The sequence below is a fragment of the Bombina bombina genome, chromosome 9 (genome assembly GCF_027579735.1).
Source record: "Bombina bombina isolate aBomBom1 chromosome 9, aBomBom1.pri, whole genome shotgun sequence".
NCBI lineage: Eukaryota > Metazoa > Chordata > Amphibia > Anura > Bombinatoridae > Bombina > Bombina bombina.
The window spans coordinates 68,505,393-68,526,759 of record NC_069507.1 but is presented as its reverse complement, the minus strand read 5'-3'; the positions used below and the strand labels follow the sequence as shown (position 1 = coordinate 68,526,759).

At 39.5% G+C, this 21,367-nt stretch overlaps 1 protein-coding gene across 1 annotated transcript in view; it reads right to left on the bottom strand.

Annotated features, from left to right (window-relative positions):
• PAOX (polyamine oxidase) overlaps window positions 1–20,648 on the bottom strand; it is a 28,926-nt gene extending 8,278 nt beyond the window's left edge. Inside the window, exons 1-5 of the mRNA XM_053692197.1 lie at window positions 20,513–20,648; window positions 19,790–20,093; window positions 15,224–15,707; window positions 6,505–6,698; window positions 3,477–3,732 (exon numbers count right to left, since the gene is read on the bottom strand). Of these exons, the coding sequence (XP_053548172.1) occupies window positions 3,477–3,732; window positions 6,505–6,698; window positions 15,224–15,707; window positions 19,790–20,093; window positions 20,513–20,623 (1,349 nt within the window). The 5' untranslated portion in view covers window positions 20,624–20,648. The remainder of the gene's footprint in view (window positions 1–3,476; window positions 3,733–6,504; window positions 6,699–15,223; window positions 15,708–19,789; window positions 20,094–20,512) is intronic.
• Between the last annotated feature and the right edge of the window lie 719 nt (window positions 20,649–21,367).

Below are 21,367 nucleotides of genomic sequence, written 5' to 3'. Positions count from 1 at the left end.
GGGAGAATGAGCTAAGTTTAAGGTTATGTGGGTTGTGGTTGATTGAGAGCATTTGAGGGGGTGAGAGAATGGAATTATGTTGAGAGCTGATTTCATTTCTGATGGAGTCGATTTTGTTATTGAAGTGGTTGGCAAAGTCTTGAGCTGACAGAGAAGTTGTATTAGGAGGTGGGGGAGGGCGGAGAAGGGTATTGAAAGTGGAGAACAAATGTTTTGGGTTTGAAGAAAGATTAGAGATAAGAGTAGAGAAGTAGTGTTGCTTATGGAAATTAAGGGCAGAGTAGTAGGAGTTCAAGATAAATTTGTAACGTTGAAAAGCAGCTGAACTCCTAGATTTTCTCCAGTGCCACTCAGCAGTACGGGAACATCTGCGTAGGTATTGTGTCAGAGGAGTATGCCAGGGCTGAGGATGAGTGTTTGATTTCCGAGCTATGGTAAGAGGGGCGAGATTGTCAAGGACGGATGTAAGGGTGGAATTATAGTGGCAGATAGATTGGTCAGGGCAGGAAAAGGAGGAGAAGGATGAGAGGAGAGGTTTGAGGGAATCCAAGCTGCGCTAGTAAAACCCTAAATGACTGCAGACGCAGGGTACGTCAGTTGTTAAGGGGTAATCCATTCACAATGTCATGCTCTTCCAGATGTTTCTGTAAGATTATTTAGGACATTTTTTCTATCTAGAAGATATTACCACTTATTCTAAATTTTGTAGTTCTCACATTGCAAAATAGTAGGCTTTAGAGATGATATCTCTAATCCTCAGTAATTTTATATATATAAACAGTCATGGCCAAAAGATAATGCACCACTTTGCCCAGAAAAGTGTTGCAATTACAAATGTTTAGGCATTCTTATGTTTATTTCTTTTGTTTGTATTGGTATGACGCAAAAAAAGCCAAATCTGACACATTCAACGCAAAACTCCAAAAATGGACTGGACAAAAATACTGGCACCCTCAATTTAATATTTGGTAGCATACCCCTTGGAAAAAATAGCTGAAATCAATAGCTTACTGTAACCATCAATGAGTTTCTCACACCTCTCTACTGGCCACTTTAATAGGTACACCTTGCTAGTAACGGGGTGGACCCCCTTTTGCCTTCAGAACTGCCTTAATTCTTCATGGCATTGATTCAACAAGGTGTTGGAAACATTCCTCAGAAATTTTGGTCCATATTGACATGAAAACATCACACAGTTGCTGCAGATTTGTCGGCTGCACATTCATGATGCAAATCTCCTGTTCCACCACATCCCAAAGGTCCTCTATTGGATTGAGATCTGGTGACTGTGTAAGCCATTAGAGTACAGTGAACTCTACTGTACTGTGGTCATAAAGGGATGGACAAGGTCAGCAACAATACTCAGGTAGGCCGTGGCGTTTAACTGATGCTCAATTGGTGCTAAGGGGCCCAAAGTGTACCAAGAAAATATCTCCCACACCATTACACAACCAGCCTGACCATTAATACAAAGCAGGAGGGATGCATGCTTTCATGTTGTTTACGCCAAATTCTGACCCTACCATCTGAATGTCGCAGCTGAAATCAAGACTCATCAGACCAGGCAACGTTTTTCCAATCTTCTATTGTCCAATTTTGGTGAGCATGTGTGAATTGTAGCCTCAGTTTCCTGTTCTTAGCTGACAGGAGTGGCACCCGGTGTAGTCTTCTGCTGCTGTAGCCCTCCTGCTTCAAGGTTTGACGTGTTGTGCATTCAGAAATAGTATTCTGCATACCTTGGTTGTAATAAGTGGTTAAGTTACTGTTGCCTTTATCATCTCGAACCAGTCTGCGCATCCTCCACTGACCTCTAACATCAACAAGGCATTTTCGTCCACACAACTGCCGCTCACTGGATATTTTCTCTTTTTTGAACCATTCTCTGTAAAATCTAGAGATCGTTGTGTGTTAAAATCCCAGTAGATCAGCAGGTTTTTTTAACTACTTAGACCAGGCCGTCTGGCACCAACAACGATGCCACGTTCAAAGCCACTTAAATCCCCTTTCCTCCCCATTCTGATGCTTGGTTTGAACTTCAGCAAGTCGTCTTCACCACGTCTAGATGCCTAAATGCATTGAGTTGCTGCCATGTGTTTGGCTGATTAGCAATTTGTGCTACCAAGCAATTGAACTGGTGTACATAATAAAGTGGCTGGTGAGTGAGTATGTATGTATGTATATATATATATATATATATATATATATATATATATATATATATATCTCCGAGGGAGAACATTTATCCTAAGAGCTGTCCTGAAAACAGTTAAAAAACAAAAATAAACTATTTTAAAGCTGTGTGAAATTGGCACCCCATGTAATTAAATCATGAATACTAATGTGTTTGTGATGCAAACACAAAAATTTATGCCGGTTTAGTTTTAGAGATATTGCGCATTATAGTTTAGCCCGTTTTCACAATTTCATTTCATGGGGTGCCAACTTCACACAGCTCTAGCAAAAAAAATGACCCACCACTAACTCCTGGTCAATGCAACTAATGAATACATCATATGCCCCAGCACATTTCAAATCAGTGTAGGTGGATGCTAGCTTTAAAAGCTGGTAACATGCACTATGCACAGGTTATGGTGCAGTTACATGCATGGAATGTATTCTCATAAGCTCATAGTAAAGGAGCACTTGCCCAGAAAGACATGTAAGTTGCTATGTAAGCATACACCACTGTACTAAAATGACACAAAAACATTCCCTTTAAAATTAAGAAATAAAATTAATAATTTCTTTATGCATATAATCTATACACTCTAAGGGCCAGATTACGAGTGGAGTGTAAAACTGTGCTTTCGCGAGTGCGATATTTGCGCTCCACTCTTAATACCAGCGCACGCAAATGTGAGATGGAATTTCGAGTGGAGCGTAATGCAAACGCGACCTTGCATCCACATTGCAGGGAAGCTTTGCGCTCACGAGAGTCCAATGGGAGCCTCGTTCTCATGCCTTGAGACACGGCAGAGACCTAACGCAGTGAAGGGTAGCAAATTTTAAATATATACTAATATGAATAAATATATATATATTTATGTGTTAATATGTGTTTATATAAGTATATACATGTATATTTACAGAGAACACACAGTCTCCATAGAATGCAAGGTAAAGGCACTTTTCAGTGCCGTTAATTTCTAACACTCCCACCCGCTAACTTTAACCCCTTATAACTGCTTTGTGCAGTTTTATTTTTTTTTAAAAAGATGCTGATATATTTTAATTATCAAAAGGAACAAAACACTTTATTTTGGGGGCAACAGGGAAACATTTTTAAAATTAAACAGAGGTCTGAACTCTATCGCGAGCTTGCAGTAGCATTAACCAGCCACTCGTAATGGCTGGTTATTTAACATGTGCCTGTAAACGGACGCACGTTAAATTAGTGCTCCACTTGTCATCTAGAACTCAAATGTCTTAACATGCTAATTATTCGTTGTGGTAATTCTATAAAATGTTACACATACTGTGCAGGTGGCTGCAGTACCACAAATCCAGAAAGTTTCTTCACCCAATCACGACGCATATCCCGTTGTGGCTCTACTAGCGGGGACTCTCCTTCCCACACCAGCATTATGTATTCACACAGGGGGTCCCAAAATGGTTCCTCAAACTCCATGATGATCTTGTTATTTGTTCCAAATCCCAAGTTCTGAATTGCCTGAACCTTCCGGGGAGGGAGAGGAGGGTTCGTGAAACTTGCATTTTGTTCTTTCAGGAATCCTAAAACAAGAGGATAGTTCTGACTTTAAAGGGATAGTAAAACAACACCTTGTAAAAGACACTTCTGTTGTGTTACTATAGAATAACGTATTAGACAAGTCTTAACGTTATCAAAACAAATCAATATCCTTTTTTACTGCAATTGTTTTTAAATAGCCAAACTACCCCCATTATTTGCCTTATTTGGAGGAGCCAAGCTCGGTTTTAGTCCCCAGATAACACTGTCATACATTTGGTATAAAATGCATTATGTAAAATCAAAGGATTTTAGAGATTTTAGCTGTCAAAGTGCCACTAACCTGTTCTCCTCTCCATAATCTTCTGATTAGGTCTTCTTTTTCAAAAGCACTTTGCGGGCGCACTGTCTAATCACAGCGCGCCCGATCACACTATTAAACTGAATATAGCGCGCTCCCACTCTGGTCTGGTAGCGTGCTACATTCAGTTCAATAGCACGATCAGGTGCGCTGTAAATAAAAAGCACGCCCGCGGAGTGCTTTTAAAAAAGAAGACCTAATCAGAAGATCATGGAAAGGAGAATAGGTAAGTGGCACTTTGACAGCTAAAAACTCTAAAATCCTTTGATTTTGAAAGCTGTCGCTAAGATAATGTTACATAATTCTGCACTATGTGCAGAATTATATAACATTATTTTTTTAAGTTTACTGTCCCTTTAAGACGATATATGTAGCAGAGTTAGCCTTGAGAAGTCAGCAGGTTGCATTTCAAGTTTTCAGAATTGGAAATTGGTCAATTGGCTGCTATCAGGGACTGTCCATCATTCCGATCGGATCAGGATGATTTAAATTCGCTACTTTTTAGGGGCATAAAACCCCCCAAAAATATTTCATGATTCAGAAAGAGAGCACAACTTAAAAAAAAAAGTTTTATAACCATTATACATTTACAAGAACAAGTAGGTGACAGCAGTGTTACCTGTCATGATGGCTCCAGAAATGTCTATCTAGATATCTTAAAACAATACCATGAGGTCGATTTAACAAGGGACGAATAGCCCCTGTTCCCCTTGTTTCCGCGCAAGCCTTCAGGCTCGCCGGAAACAGCAGTCAAGAAGCAGCGGTCTTAAGACCGTTGCTCCTTAACTGGATCCGCTGCCTCCAGGCTGCGGACATCAATCCCCCCGATCCTATACGATCGGGCTGATAGACACTCCTGCTAGTGGCCGATTGGCCGCGAATCTGCAGGGAGCGGCATTGCACAAGCAGTTCACAAGAACTGCTTGTGCAATGATAAATGCCGACAGTGTATGCTGTTGGCATTCAGCGATGTCTGTTGGACATGATCCGTTACAGCAGATCATGCTGGAAAGACCATTAATAAATCGGCCCCCATGAGAATTAAGTACATTTGATAATAGAAGTGAACTGAAAACTATTTTAAAAATGGTATACTCAGTCTAAATCACTTTATTTAAAGGACCACTCAATGCAGTAGAGTTGCATAATAAGTGCATAATAAAAAGACAGTGATTTAACACCTACTCTGAATTTCAAATAAACAGTAGATTTTTTTCTGACAAATTTATTTTTTCTCCCATTTTCCGGCACCCTGTATCATGTGACAGCCATCAGCCAATCACAGACTAGTATACGTATACCCTGTGAGCTTGTGCACATGCTCAGTAGGATCCTGTTCCCAGAAAGTGTGAATATAAAAAGACAATGGAAGAAAATTGGAAAGTGTCTTAAAACTGCACGCTCAATTTGAATCATAAACTTTATTTTGACTTAACTGTCCCTTTAAGCAAGTTTACTATAAAATCTTGTGAGATAAATGGTGACATCCCACAAGATCACAGAAAAGCAAAGTGTGAACTGATAATGGTTATTGGTTTTTTATCACCACGCAGATGGCAGTAAAAGGAGTAGCTAAAAACACTTTGAAGAAAAATATCTTAATTACATATTTATATTCATGGGGTGTTTTCCAGTTAGCTTTTTACAGATATGCAGTATCACTTTCAAATGATTTAGCATATGGGTAATGTTCCTTTAAAGGGACACTAAACCCAACTTTTTTCTTTCATGATTCAGATAGAGCGTGCAATTTTAGGAAACTTTCTAATTTACTCCTATTATCACATTTTCTTCGTTCTTTTAATATCTTTATTTGAAAAAGCATAAATGTAATTTTATGTAAATTTTGCAGAAATCAGCAAGTGCTACCCAGGTGCTGAACCAAAAATGGGCCGGCTCTTAAAGGGACACTGAACCCAAATTTTTTCTTTTGTGATTCAGATAGAGCATGCAATTTTAAGCAACTTTCTAATTTACTCCTATTATCAATTTTTCTTCGTTCTCTTGCTATCTTTATTTGAGAAAGAAGACATCTAAGCTTAGGAGCAAGCCAGTTTTTGGTTCAGTACACTGGATAGCACTTCTTCAATGGTGCTGTCCAATCAGCAAGGACAACCCAGGTTGTTCACCAAAAATGGGCCGGCATCTAAACTTACATTCTTGCTTTTCAAATAAATATACCAAGAGAATGAAGAAAATTTGATAATAGGAGTAAATTAGAATGTTGCTTAAAATTGCACACTCTATCTGAATCACAAAAGAAAAAATGTGGGTTCAGTGTCCCTTTAAGCATACATTCCTGCTTTTTCAAATAAAGATAGCAAGAGAATGAAGTAAAATTGATATGAGTAAATTAGGAAGTTGCTTAAAATTGCATGCTCTATCTGAATCATGAAAGAAAAAAAATTGGGTTTAATATCAGTTGTTGCATCATTAAATTACGGCTATTAATTACCTAGAGGGACAGTGACAATGACATGATCTGCTACAAAAGTGTCACCATCTTCGCACTTCACCTGTACAGGATATGAGCGAGAGCTGCTGTCTTCGAAGGACCCATTCCAGTGGATGTTTTTCACAGCTTTGTTCAGCTTGAAAATATCACCAGGGAGTGTTGATTTAATGCTGTTTATAAGGCTTTCATAGCCCCTGTAAAAGATGAGAAAGGCAATGAAACACTTGCAGTGACGCATCAGCGGTCTAGGATTAATCAACATCATAACGGGTTAGACACGTATTTAAAGGGATATGGAACCCAAAATGTTATTTTGTGATTCAAATTGAGTCTCTAAATTTAAAAAAAGTTTCAAATTTACTTCTATTATCAAATTTGCTTTGTTCCTGTGGTATCCTTTGTTGAAGAGCTACCTAGGTAGTTGTCTGAAGCACTACATGGTAGGAAATAGTGCTGCCATCTAGTACTCTTGCAAATGGTTAACATTCTTGCAAAACTGCTGCCATATAGTGATCCATACAAGTGCACTCGTGATCTTACGTTGCTTCTTTAACAAAAAATACCAAGAGAACAAAGAAAAATTGATAATAGAAGCAAATTAGAAAGTTGTTAATGCTCTATCTGAATCTTGAAGGTAAGTTTTGGGGTTTCATGTCCCATTAAAGTACTGCTTGGGAGCCAGGTCCTGATCAGAAAGGGCCAATCAGCAAGGCAAGTAGCATGAATTGCAGGGTTAATAGTTGTAAAGTTACATGCTCTAACAAATTAGTGTCTATCATTTTTTCACTTAACCCTTTCACTACTGGGACTTCCATACAAAAACTTGCCCAGAATACCAGAGCATGTTTAGCATTTTTGCTATCACTTCAATTTAAACAGAAATAGAGCCTTGTTTTTTTATTATTTACTAAATCTATATATTTTTCAACCCAGTCAACCCAAGGTATTGATCTAGGCCCATTTTGGTATATTTCATGCCACCAGTTCACTGCCAAATGTCATCAAATAAAAAAAATGTGGTACTTTTTTCACAAACTTTCGGTTTCTCACAGAAATTATTTACATACTGTTTGTGAAATCTTGGCACAAATGTTTGTAAACGTTTCTCTGGGATCCCCTTTGTTCAGAAATAGCAGACTTTTTGGTAATAAGAAGGCCGCTAACGGCAGCTGCGCACCACACTTCTATTATTCCCAGCAGTGAAGGGGTTAATTAGGTAGCTTAAAAGGTTAATGTTAGCTTTAGTGTAGAGATTAGCCTCCTACCCAACACTCTCCACCCCCGATCCCTACCTGATCCCTCCCAAACAGCCCTCTTCCCTCCCCCACCGATAACCCCCATTTTAAAAGTCTGCCACAGTGGCGTCACTAGGGGGGGGCGGGCCGCACCCGGGTGACACCCTCCAGGGGTGACACCAAAAAAAAAAAAAATTATTTTTTATTTTTTTTATTTTATTGAAATTCAAAGAAATACAATGTTGAGATGCATCCCGGCTGCTTTTGCTTGTTTGTACTTTGCTTCTCCCTTGCCCAATTTCGCTATGAATGTTGTGGGCATGCCGTGGGGCTTGCAAAGTTGCGCTGCTAGCCTAAACCTGCCTGCCTATCTGTGCTCACTGCTCAGTGACATGTGGAGCAGTGGAGTCACTCACTGCTGTGCTGTCTCTCTAAACGGGAACTGGCAAATCATGAGAGGATGCCTGGCACCTGACCGCATGACTGTTTGACACTGTCTTTAAAGTGAAGGAGCCACGTATGATGCCCACCAGACCATTACGGTTACGGTACACTAAGTGCACACTGAACAGGTAGGAGGGCGGCCGGGGGTCTGGGGGTGGGCAGAGTGCAGAGGTGATTGGCCATAAGAAGCGGTAGGCACGCGGCCCGGGGCTGTGCACTGACAGGCTTGGAACAGAGTCAGAGAGCAGAATTTTCATAGTTTGCGCCTAAACCTTTTCTTTAGTGATTTATTTTTAGAGTGCTCTGTTTATCTTTCATTTGATGCTCTGCTGAGCCAGGGAGCAGCTCTAGGCATGAGCTTCATAATTAATGCAGTGCAGTTTTTGTGTGTTTCAGTGTTTTTGTGTGTGTGTGTCTGAGTGTGTTTCCGAGTGTTTGTGTGTGCATCTGAGTATGTTTTTAAGTGTGTCTGAGTGTTTATATGTGTGTGTGCCTGTGTTTTTTTGTGTGTCTGCTTTCTGGGGGGGGGGGGTGACACCATAACTTACCGCACCGGGTGACACCAACCCTAGTGACGCCACTGGTCTGCTCTGCCAGTATGAAATTTTTTTTATATTTTCTGCAGTTTAGGATCCCCCCTTACCCCTAACCGCTCTGACCCCCCCAAACAGCTATCTAAACCTCCCCCCTCTAACTTTTAGGCGCCATCTTAGGTACTGGCAGCTGTCTGCCAGTACCTATAAATTACTCTATTTTTTTTTTTTTTTTAAATATTTTTTTCAATTATTTTATTTAGTTAGACCATATTTCTGTAGCGTAGTGTCCCCCCCAACCGCAATCTTTAGTTATGGGGTTCCCAAACCCAAGATCCCCTTTGACGTAGCATAGGGCCCTCCCACTCCCTCCCGCCTCCCCTGCTGGGCCGCCCACCCGCCTCCTGCCCACACCTCCCGCTGGCACCAGCAGAAGATCATTACAGACAGTGAAACACAGAGTGTCACGGTCAGTAACGATCAGGCATCTGCCCTCATATGGAGCCGGAGCACCGATAGCGATCCGGGTCCATATGCGGCAGATGCCTAAAGCTTCAGGAGCTCCAGATCTCGTCTGTAACTTAACAGCCAAGAGTGCTGGAGCATCCTGAAGAGACGACGTATATATATGTTGCGCGGTACGATAGCCAAAGTACTGCAAGACGTATATATACATCAGATTGGGTTAAGGGGTTAAAGGGATACTAAACCCAATTTTTTTCTTTTATGATTCAGATAGAGCTTGCAATTTTAAGCAACTTTCTAATTTACTCCTATTATCTATTTTTCTTCGTTCTCTTGGTTTCTTTATTTGGGTTTAGTATCCCTTTAACCCCTTCACCCAATACGACGTATATATATGTCCTGCAGTACTTTGCCTATCGTACTGCATCTCCCGCATATGGAGCCGGAGCGCGATCTATGCTCTGCCTCCATATAAGGGCAGATGTTTGATCGTTACAGACAGTGACACTGTGTGTGTCACCGTCTGTAATGATCTTCTACTGGAGCCGCCGGGAGGTGTGGGCAGGAGGCGGCCCAGCAGGGGAGGCGGGAGGGAGTGGGAAGGGGCCCTACGCTACGGAAAAACTTTTAAAGGGACAGGAAGGGATGGGGTAGCTACACTACGGGTTGTGGGGGCATCCTAAAATAAAGATTGTGGGTGGGACACTACACTATAGAGGCATATAAAATTTAAAAAAACAATTAAAAAAAAAAAAAGTTTTTCAGGTACTGGCAGATATCTGCCAATACCTAAGATGGCTGCAATAGTTAGGGCAGGGTAGGTTTAGATGAGGTTTGAGAGGCAATCCCACACTGCAGGATAAAAAAAACAACTTTTTTTTTTTCTATTGGCAGACTGTCTGCCAGTACTTAAAGGAACACTGAACCCAAATTTTTCATTTTGTGATTCAGATAGACCATGCAATTTTAAGCAACTTTCTAATTTACTCCTATTATCATTTTTTCTTCGTTCTTTTGCTATCTTTATTTGAAAAAGAAGGCATCTAAGCTATTTTTTTGTTTGGACCCTGGACAGTACTTGTTTATTGGTGGGTGAATTTATCCACCAATCAGCAAGAACAACCCAGGTTGTTTACCAAAAATGGGTCAGCATCTAAACTTACATTCTTGCATTTCAAATAAACATACCAAAAGAATGAAGAAAATGTGATAATATGAGTATTAAAATTGCATGCTCTATCTGAATCACGAAAGAAAAAATTTGGGTTCAGTGTTCCATTAAGATGGGGGTGACCAGTGGGGGGTGGGGGAGGGAAGAGGGCTGTTTGGGAGGGATCAGGTAGGGATCAGGGGGTGGGGAGTGTAAGGTAGGAGGCTAATCTCTACACTAAAGCTAACATTAACCCCTTCACTGCCAGTAATGTTTGAAGTGTGGTGCACAGCTGCAATTGGCGGCCTTCTAAGTACTAAAAAGCAAAGGTAAAGCCATATATGTCTGCTATTTTTGAACCAAGGGGATCCCAGAGATAATTTTACAATCATTTGTGCAATGATTGCAGAATCAGTATGTAAATAATTTCAGTGAGAAACCAAAAGTTTGTAAAAAAAAAAATCAAATTTTTTTTTTTTAATTGATGGCATTTGGCGGTGAAATGGTGGCATGAAATATACCAAAATGGACCTAGATCAATACCTTGGGTTGTCTACTTTAAAAAAAAATAAAAAAAAATTGATAGGTAAATAAAAAAACAAGGCTCTATTTCTGTTTAAATGGAGTGATAACAAAAATGCTCTGGTATTTTGGGCAAGTTTTTGTCTGGAAGTCCTGGTAGTGAAAGGGTTAAAAGGCCCTTTCAGACTAATAATTTTACTTGGGGTCCAACAGAACAAGCATGTCATTGCAAGCACAGTTCCAAACTTGACATAAAGAATTGTTATTGCGTCTTTTACATGAAAAAGCAAATCTAATGTTTAAAACCTCTCACTGACAAAACTTCCTTGTACCAGGGGGTAGGAGATTGCAAACATCAACAAGAACGACACCACAATCTCTGGATTCAAACAGTTAAAGGGACATTGCAGTCAAAATTTGAAAGCACATAGATGGATTACACCTTTGAAAAGAAACATATTTGAATATATATGTATTGGCAAAAATGCTTCTAGTAAAAGTTATCACTGTTTTTTTTTTGTTTTTTTTTAAATACATTTTTATTGAGGTTATAAATAGGTAATATCACAGGTTTGACAGCAATTGAAATACGCAACAAGATGGACAAATAGAATATAGGAATAACTAATACAAATTATCAACCCGCTGCACAAATAGAAAAGCAACCTCAGATTTTTAACTTAGAAATGTCCCCTTAAAACATTATGTAAAGACAAATAGAATGAATTTCCTCAATGATAAATAAGGGCCTCTTATGGGCGCATAGACAAGAATTTAATATAGAGTGGGGAATTTCAGGGGAAGAGATAAAATAACAAAATGGGTCACTTTTGGACCCCAATTGAAAATTATTAGTTTGTGGGACATATTTAATAATACCATGAAAATACAGATGATGTATGCAGCTTATCCACCCAGGCTTAAAATATCTATAATAGTGGGAGGCTGTATGATATTGTAACGAATACCCTTAAGACTGCCATATTATGTGCTATATGTATAGCGAACCCCTAGGTAGTGTGGTGCTATTCAATAGGTAATGGCAATGACTGTTATATATGCTCTAAGGAGAGAGGGTCGGGTATTGACTAAAATGTTAGATCGGGACTAAAACAATCTGTAGTGACCATGGGCTGGTTAATAGTGAGAGGCGGTACAGCTAATTGCCCTGGTTAGCTATAGGCCCGCATAGTACTATCTCTGCATGGTCACTTGGAGGATTGGCGCAACTAGATGGCTGAATATATTGATGTTAATAGTACTTCAAAGGGGTCCTGAATTGGGGAGAGATATGATGTAGGACCTCCATCAGAAAAATATTACCTAAAATTACGCTGTACATAGTGATATAGAAGAACACATCATCAAGTATAATTTCTTATAACAAATCATCCAACTACTTACAGGACAAGGTTAAGGTATTAGTAGATAGGTAGCCCCCAAGAGAGAACATATTTAAAGCAGTGTATTATCAAACCTTGCAAAGATTATAACTATATCTGGGTAAGTGAATTAATAGTCATGGACTTATGTGCATTATAGCACGTATAGTACAGTGTCAACTCTGTAAGACTATGTCTCATTATTCTCAAACAAACATTCGCTATGGCTAATAAATTAGGCGCCTGCACACCTCTAAAAGTATGAAAGGGGGCTTAGGAATAGCAAAATATATATATAGAAGTACATAAACCTTAAACGTTGTAAACATCACACATAAGGTATAATTATAACTTGAGTCTACACAAGAATGACCTGGACTATCTAACTAGGCAAAATAAAGATGGACATAAAAATGAACATAGTACACTTGGGCTTATTTTTATTTTTATTTTTTTAAAGAGCAGTGCATAGCGCCCCAATCCACCTGTCAGCGATACCCCCTTCCTCTACAAAATAGTGAACAATGTTGTAATAAGATCATGAGGATTAGCCTATATCTGCTCATGAAGGATAATATGGGGCATTGACTGTAATAAAAGAAGAATGTCCTGAAATTGTCCAAACTATGGAGGTCTCTTGAGGTAAACACATACCTCCCGGTATATATATAGAATTCTAACTTATTTAGAAGTTTTGAGTTACTGGGAATCAACAACCTCCATCAAGCCGTTCAGACTCCCTACCTGTTTATAATACCCAATAGTCCAGTTCGTAGGGGCCCCTAGCCAGAAGCCTCCTCTAGTGATGGCACAAAGTTAGGAGGCTGTCAATACAAATCTCACCCGATTCCCCTACGGAGGTGTAGCTGCTCAGTATGAACAAACCCTCTCTGCAGCGTTCCAGACACCAGCAAAGCCATTCGTGACCAGAGTCCCCCAGATCCAACTGATCGCCACTGCGATGCTTCAGCCTTGCGGAGTAAAAGTAAGGTGCCGTCTTTGGAATCTCTGTGCCGGTCAAGTGGGCAACCACAGTTAAATATCAGGATTTTCATATGTAGAGGAGTAGCAGGTTCGGTTTTCCTTTGCAGAGCAACAGCCAGCACTGTTTCGCAGGTATATGTATGACCGGCCCTCTCCACAGCAGGCCCAGAATTAATCATTACCTCCGACTTTGCTTCCGACAAATCACACTCCCATGTGGTGTCAGGTCTTAAAGGTTCTGGCCATTCTTCCACAGTATGTCTCCTCATCAGGGGGTGTCGCAAAGGCAGAGATTCCTTTGGGGATGCGCAGGTTAGTTTTCCCTGTGAGTAGGGAACGGGGACCTCTAATATATCAGTTTCCGTCGGGTAAGGTACAGGGTCACCAATTATGATCGAGCTTGTGTGTTCCAAATTTACCCGATTGCTGTTTTGGGCAGTCATCAGGATAGCACATAAGTCCTGTTTCAAGCTTCGAAAATGTTCCTTAAGGAGCCGGTTCACTGACAGCTCCCATCTACAGAGACCCTCCATTTTGAAACAAGTGATAGGCGGACAGCCAGGTATCAAAGTCCCAAATTATGTTTTAGTGTTTAGGAATAATCCTGTCACAGGATTGCGTAACCCCAGAGTTTGGGGGGGGGTAATTGTGCGGCAGCCCCAGACCTATGAATCACAACTCACACAGACTTTGGATAAGGAGATCCGCACTTTTCTTAAGTGTAGTAGTTGTAAAATGGCTGCTAGGCCTGAGGAGTTTTGTGTCTCACAGCTGTCTCAGAGAGCATAGGTTAGGACGCAGTCGAAACATCCACTCGTGTCATCTGTCGGATCTCAGTGTTACAGATGAGCATTTAGAGAATAAAATAATGTAGATTTTCTGCTAAAAGAATCATATAAAATCTATCTAGTCTCAGGAGCTTCACACAGACGCGTCCTACCGCACTGAGAGCAGGCTCCGCCCCCCGTTATCACTGTTTTATTGTTAACATTTTTCTCTGGAAGTATATTTGAAGCACAGCTAGATGTTCTCAGTGCACCAGCATTTTAAATATTGCAGCTGCTCAGAGCACAAGTGGGGCTTGTTTTGTGTTATCAATTGAGTCATTACCAGATAGTACAAGCACCTTAGGCTCTCTGAGCAAGTGCTGTGTTTAAAATGCTGGTGCACGGAGCATACTTAAATACACTTTTGAAACAGCTATAACTTTTATTAGAAGTATTTTTACTAATACATGTATATTACAAAAATGCTTCTATTCAAAACTGAAATGCATAAATGTGGATTCCAATTTTGGCTGGAATATCCCTTTAATCTTCTTCATAAATATGACATTTTGGGGATGTCAATCCAAAAACGTCACATTTATAAAGAGGATTCACTGTTTTAAAGGGACATAAAACAAGTTGGGATAGAGACAAAATATAATATGTACTTTAATTACTTTACCTGCAAATTTATACTGCAGTGCCTCGCTATTAACCCTTTATTTTTAGTTTCTGAATTGTAAAGCTCTAACTCCCCCACACATTTCCTTCTGTGGCTGTATCTATATCTATTGTTGCTTTGGTAGAATACAAACGTGCATCGGGATTATCTGCTGGAGCATGCCTAGAAGCTGTGAACTCAGTTGAAATACAATGCCTGTCTCTAAACACTGATAAATGGGGGTGAAGTTGGCTGCACTAGGCAGCTAAGTTATGTAATTTTGCTTATTTTTAAAAATATTTTAAAATACTTCCCAGTAATTTTTAAACATTTTTTTATGCAAACTATTTTTAATTAATTAGCCCTTTAAGGATATGCACAGATCTCAACCTGTTTTATGTCCCTTTAAATCCAGAGAGAGCAGTGTCGTTCTTGATGATATATATTTATTTACTGCAATGTCCCTGTGGCGTAAGGAGCAGAGTTTTAGGCCTCCGTAAGAATTTAGCAAGGCACAATACAGCAAAAGTGCAGAGATGTAAGATAGTCTCCCAGTCATACTAATCTTTAACTTACCCAGGAAAGGTGCAATCAAGCCCTGGCAGCATTTTATACTCTCCGAAGGGTCCGAGTGCCACATCGTCCATAGTGTGCGTCCCACTAACACTGCTCTCAAGTTTTAACAATGTCTTCAAAAAAGCCATCTTCAAATCAGCTTCGTCTCTGTCCCATCCTTTAGCACTCAGAGCAACCTCCTGTTTTATGAAACCTCCTACACTGGCATTTGCATGAGACTCACCTTGCGTAAAGTTTCTACTCCTCTCAAGGATTGATGAATACAGCTCCTCAGCACTCATAGCCAACTCTGGACTGACCTGTTTGCCAGAGCTGCTGTAGATGATATGAACGCCACTGGGGTGACCTCCTACCTCCACTTTCTGATTCTCTTCAAGGAGGGCTTCTGGGCCAAGTAAGTTGTATTGGGCGGAGAGCTGGAACACAGGATTTTCAGGAGATGGTCCATGAATCCACTGAGCACCAATCTCAACCAGACCATTTGCTAAAAAAAAAAAAAAGAGAGAGAGAAAAAATTAAACACCTTTTAATTACAACATATTCCTTATCTTGCTATAAAATATCAGCCAAGCCTAAACAAATTTAAACAATGCTGCAATTGTTTTTATCCTGCAAACCTCCACCCACCACCTGCATTTTTTGGAGAAGTCATTTTGGGCTTGCTTCTCCAGAAGACAAGGCTAACCGTGGTTACTATGTTAGTATGAAGTGCATTGTTTTGCTCCAATTCCTACTAAGTATGTGCAAGAGTTCACAGTATATACATATATGAGGTTGTGATTGGCTGATGGATGTCACATGATATATAGGGGACAGGGAAATTAAAGGAAACTTCAGGAAAGTTCTCCTCTGTGAAAGCACAACAGGGCAAAAAGAGGCTGCTCCCAGGTGGCACTTTGCCCGAGAACTGTAGTCTTCAGAGCTGATGCAAGAAAGAGAGGTAGAGTCTTCTGAGCTAATGAGAAATAGAAAGAGTGCAGTCTTCTGACTTAATGATAGAGGGAGAGTGCAGTCTTCTAAGCTGATGAGATAGAGAGCAGTCTTCTTGAGCTGATGAGATAGGGAAGAATACAAGTGGCGTGGCAAATCAGTTAAGAAAACTCCACGCGCGTTATGGCTTTTTCGCATCTGGGGTTGCACAGGTATTACAAGTTGCAAAATAACTTATTTTGCGCACGTTAAGCACGTAATCCAAACAGCCAAATAACATGCACGCTCACGTATTCCCCATAGAAGTCAATGGAGAAGACAAATAGAAGACAAAACACTAAAACCCTAATCTGTTGCGCAAAGCCCATGATATATTCTTCTCGAAAAGTGTACATGAAAATGCAAATATTTCATATTGCGAAAATGTTTTCGTAATGGAATATGTTCTATTTATTTTTAAATAAATATTTCTCAATATATGTGATGATTTTTGGACTGATATATCTATTCATAGTGAAATATATATATGTCTGGATATCTTGAGATCTATATGTGAATATCTATTTGAAAATCCCTTTAAGATTATAATGTAAAATATTTTCATTATTTCCATAGTTAAACATATCTCTATACATATAAATCCATGTTCCTCTATGTATGTGTATCTATGTCAATGTAAAATCCGTGCGTTGGCTTTTTTTTTCAAATGTCCCAGATCTCATATCTTTGATCCCTTATAACTTTTATGTGCAATATTTCTTTAAAATAATTTTTATTAGACAGTGTTAATATAGTTGAAACTGTGCTTTGTAATGTAACGTTTTTAAGTGTTTCGGAAAACTTTTATGTTGCGCAAAACCATAAACTACAGCTCTTCGAGCGCAGAAATAATTTTTGCGTAAAAGGTGAATCCGGGTGCGCAATCGCGATTTTCACAACTTGTAATACCTGCGCAGTGGAAATTGATTACGAAAAGATCATATCGCACCCTGAAAAATCATAACGCGCGACTTGTAATCTTGCCCATAGCATACCCCCCAACTGTCCCAATTTTTGCGGGACAGTCCCATTTTTTTGTTGTCTCTCCCGCTGTCCCGGGTTGGTAGCCATCTGTCCCGCATTGCCCCATGCATAAAAAAATGCTATTGGGCCCATATTCAGAAGCAGCTGGCTTTTCTCTCCCAGGGTTATATACCTGTTAAGATTCCCTGTGGAAAAGAAATGGTTTGTGTGGGTTAAGCAGGAGTAAGAAGGCTGTATACTCTCTGACCTCAGGTAATGGTGACTTCTAACCTCTGGTAGTGATGACCTCTAACCCCTGGTGATAACATTAGTGTGTTTGCATGTATAAATGTAAGCTATATAGTGTGTGTGTGTGTGTATCTGCATGTATAAGTGACAGTGTATGCTATGTAGTGTGTGTGTATTTGTATGTATAAGTGTGTATCTGCATGTATAAGTGAGTGTATGCTGTGTGTGTGGGTGTATCTGTATGTATAAGTGTGTATCTGCATGTATAAGTGAAAGTGTATGCTATGTAGTGTGTGTATCTGCATGTATAAGTGACAGTGTATGCTATGTAGTGTGTGTATCTGTATGTATAAGTGTGTATCTGCATGTATAAGTGAGTGTATGCTATGTAGTGTGTGTATTTGTATGTATAAGTGTGTATCTGCATGTGTAAGTGAGTGTATGCTATGTAGTGTGTGTATCTATATGTATAAGTGTGTATCTGCATGTATAAGTGACAGTGTATGCTATGTAGCGTGTGTATCTGTATGTATAAGTGTGTATCTGCATGTATAAGTGACAGTGTATGCTATGTAGCGTGTGTATCTGTATGTATAAGTGTGTATCTGCATGTATAAGTGACAGTGTATGCTATGTAGTGTGTGTATCTGTATGTATGTGTGTATCTGCATGTATAGAAACATAGATATTGACGGCAGATAAGAGCCATAGGCCCAGCAAGTCTGCCCCACCTTACCTAACAGTATAAACTTATCTAGTTCGTAGGATAGCCTTATGCTTGTCCCATGCATTTTTAAAGTCCCCCACAGTGTTTGTTGCTACTACCTCTTGAGGAAGTTTATTCCATAAATCAATCACTCTTTCTGTAAAGAAGTGCTTCCTCAAATTACTCCTGAATCTACTACCCTTTAGCTTGAGCTCATGACCCCTTGTTCTTGAATTTTCCATTTTATATAAAATACCCACAGCCTCAGTTTTACTAAACCCTTTAATGTACTTGAAAGTTGCTATCATATCACCTCTTTCCCTTCTCTCCTCTAAGCTATACATATTTAGGTCATTGAGCCTATCCTGGTAAGTTTTATTTTTTAGACCATGTACCATATTGGTAGCCCTCCTTTGCACAGATTCAAGTTTGTTAATATCCTTCTGAAGATATGGCCTCCAGAACTGCACACAATACTCAAGATGAGGCCTAACTAATGATCTATAAAGTGGCATAAGAACCTTACTATTTCTGCTGCAAATACCTCTACCAATACATCCAAGCATTCTGCTAGCCTTACTCGCTGCCTTACTACATTGTTTACTAAGTCTTAAATCATCTGAAATAATAATTCCCAGGTCCTGTTCCTCGTCTGTAACAGTCAGTAAAGTGTCATTGAGTCTGTAATTAACATTTGGATTTTTCTTCCCTAAATGCATTATTTTACACTTTGCTGTGTTAAACTTTAGATCCCAGTCGTTTGTCCAGTCCTCCAATTGTTGTATATCACTTCTCATTTTGTCTACCCCCCCTGGAACATCCACTCTGTTGCAAATTTTTGTATCATCTGCAAAGTATAAGTGACAGTGTATGCTATAGTGTGTGTATCTGTATGTATGTGTGTATCTGCATGTATAAGTGACAGTGTATGCTATGTAGTGTGTGTTTTTGCATGTATAAATGTAAGCAATGTAGTGTGTGTGTGTGTGTGTATATGTATATATCTGTAGTTTTAAATAATCTATTGTTAAAATGTCCAATTAAGATAAAAATATTTAGCACTGTCTCTGCAAAGGCTAATTAAATACAGAGCTCACATAGCTATACCAGTTGTTTGAGCTTGTGTTTGATTTGCTGCCTAAGAGTATTAAAAGATAAGACTTTATTTAGAATTGCATTTATATTACTTTGGTCTTATGATTTTTTTTAAGCCCTGTCCCTGCTCCAGCCCACCACATTTCAATTTTTTGACGGGCTATCCCTCCTTTGAATTTTGAAATGTTGGGAGGTAAGCCATTGAGTGGTCTGGTCAGTACTGTAGTTCTGCAGCAGTGCAGTGTCAGTACAACAGCTCAGCTGTAATTTAATTCCTGACAGCACTGGGCTCCTCCTCCCTAATAACCTCGTGATCTCCAAGACTGCGCGCCTAGTAGCGATATTAGCAGTGAGTGCAGTGTACAATAACCCAATGGCTGCCAAAGAGGGCAGCGTTATAGCGAATGTCAGGATTGTCTGTCAAACACACATTTATTTTTCTTTCACTTCAAAATCATTTAATAACGCATTTGTTTTCCGCACGATAAGATGCGGTTTGTGAAGCAGAGCATCATTTTAGTAAGATATATCGAGCTATGTAATTATGATCCCGCTCTATTTCTTATACAATCCAGCACTGTTACCGAATTTCTCGCTGCGTATCCGACCTCCGGTTCTTGCTGTCGCCTCTAATACTATCAGATTCCTGAAGCCGTGTTTGTGTAGTTTCTGCGCTGCTCCGAGGCCGGATATTCCTGATCCAATGATCAGCACCGTAGGTCTCCGGGCAGCCATTGACTCTAGTGTGCCGCACGCTGAGGGGGGAGTACAGGGATGTGCGAGTCTGGAGGCGGAGAGCTCGGGGTGCTGGGTTTCTGCGAGCCGACCTTGTAGCACCAGAGTCCCGTTGTCTTTCTCTGTTTCTGTACCTTGAGCCGTGGCTTGTGTCTGAAGCAGGAAGTACAAAGCTTGTTTTATTATTCATGACTGTAATAAAGCTAATTACACAAGGATTTCACCTAATAAAACAAGTAATAATAACTCATAAATTTATATATTATATATATTAACCCTAAACTTGTGTAGAATGGCCCTTAATGGGTTAATTGCCTTACTAAATGTTGTAATTTAACTATTACAATACTGGAAACTATATTGTGAACCCCCAAATCATATGAAAAGCTGAAATAAACAATGAGAATTTAGGTTTAACAAATACAAGCTGACAGTTTTTTTTAAAAAACTAAATACACAGCAACTTTTCAATCCCCCACCTACTTTAGTTAACTGGAACTCACTTTAACAATGTCAGTAAGTGAGACTAAATTAGTAATGTAAGTACCAGCATTTCAGTTCCCAGATCATACCTGGTTGTTGTTTTGCTTTGGGAGATCAGATGGATTTGGGCCATTTTCTAACCCAAAATTTGCAGCGAGGAAATGTAAGAATAAAATTACTATAATCCGTATTGTTTGCATCTCTTGTGGAAGTAATTCCAGTAGATTGGTCACCAACTAGGGGTGAGATTATATTCAAGAGATGCTGTTCATCATCATTTAGAGATTTTTTTTTAATCCCACCCTTACTAATATGCAACAGATGGAACATTTATATATGAATTCTTCATTTATGGTTTTTGTTATAACAGATTTACATAATCCAGTTATAAATAAACAATATATAATCATAATAAAATCAAATTACATCACCCTAAGAAAAAAACCCTACAACAATCCCCTCACCTCCCTCTATTCCATCAGCAAACCAAATGGAAATTTTAATAATGCATTAGTTATATATTTAGAGTTTATAAAATAATGCAGATGCTGTTGAATGTTACACGGTAGTGTATTAATGTAATTCTCCGCTTGGTTCAGAATTAATAGATGTATTGGACTGGGACCAAAAATAGGCCTGGGCATTTTAAGGCAGAACAGCCTACTCCCCCTCCCACAGTCTTGTCCAAAATAAACTTTAGTGATTCAGATAGAGAATGTAATTTTAAACAATTTTCCAATTTACTTTTATAACCAATTTTGCTTTGTTCTCTTGGTATTCTTAGTTGAAAGCTAACCCTAGGCGGTTCATATGCTAATTTCTAAGCCCTTGAAGACCCCCTCTTCTCTCAGGGCATTTTGACTGTTTTTCACCACTAGAGGGTGTTAGTTCATGTGTATCATATAGATTACACTGTGCTCATGCACGTAGAGTTCCAGTGAGCC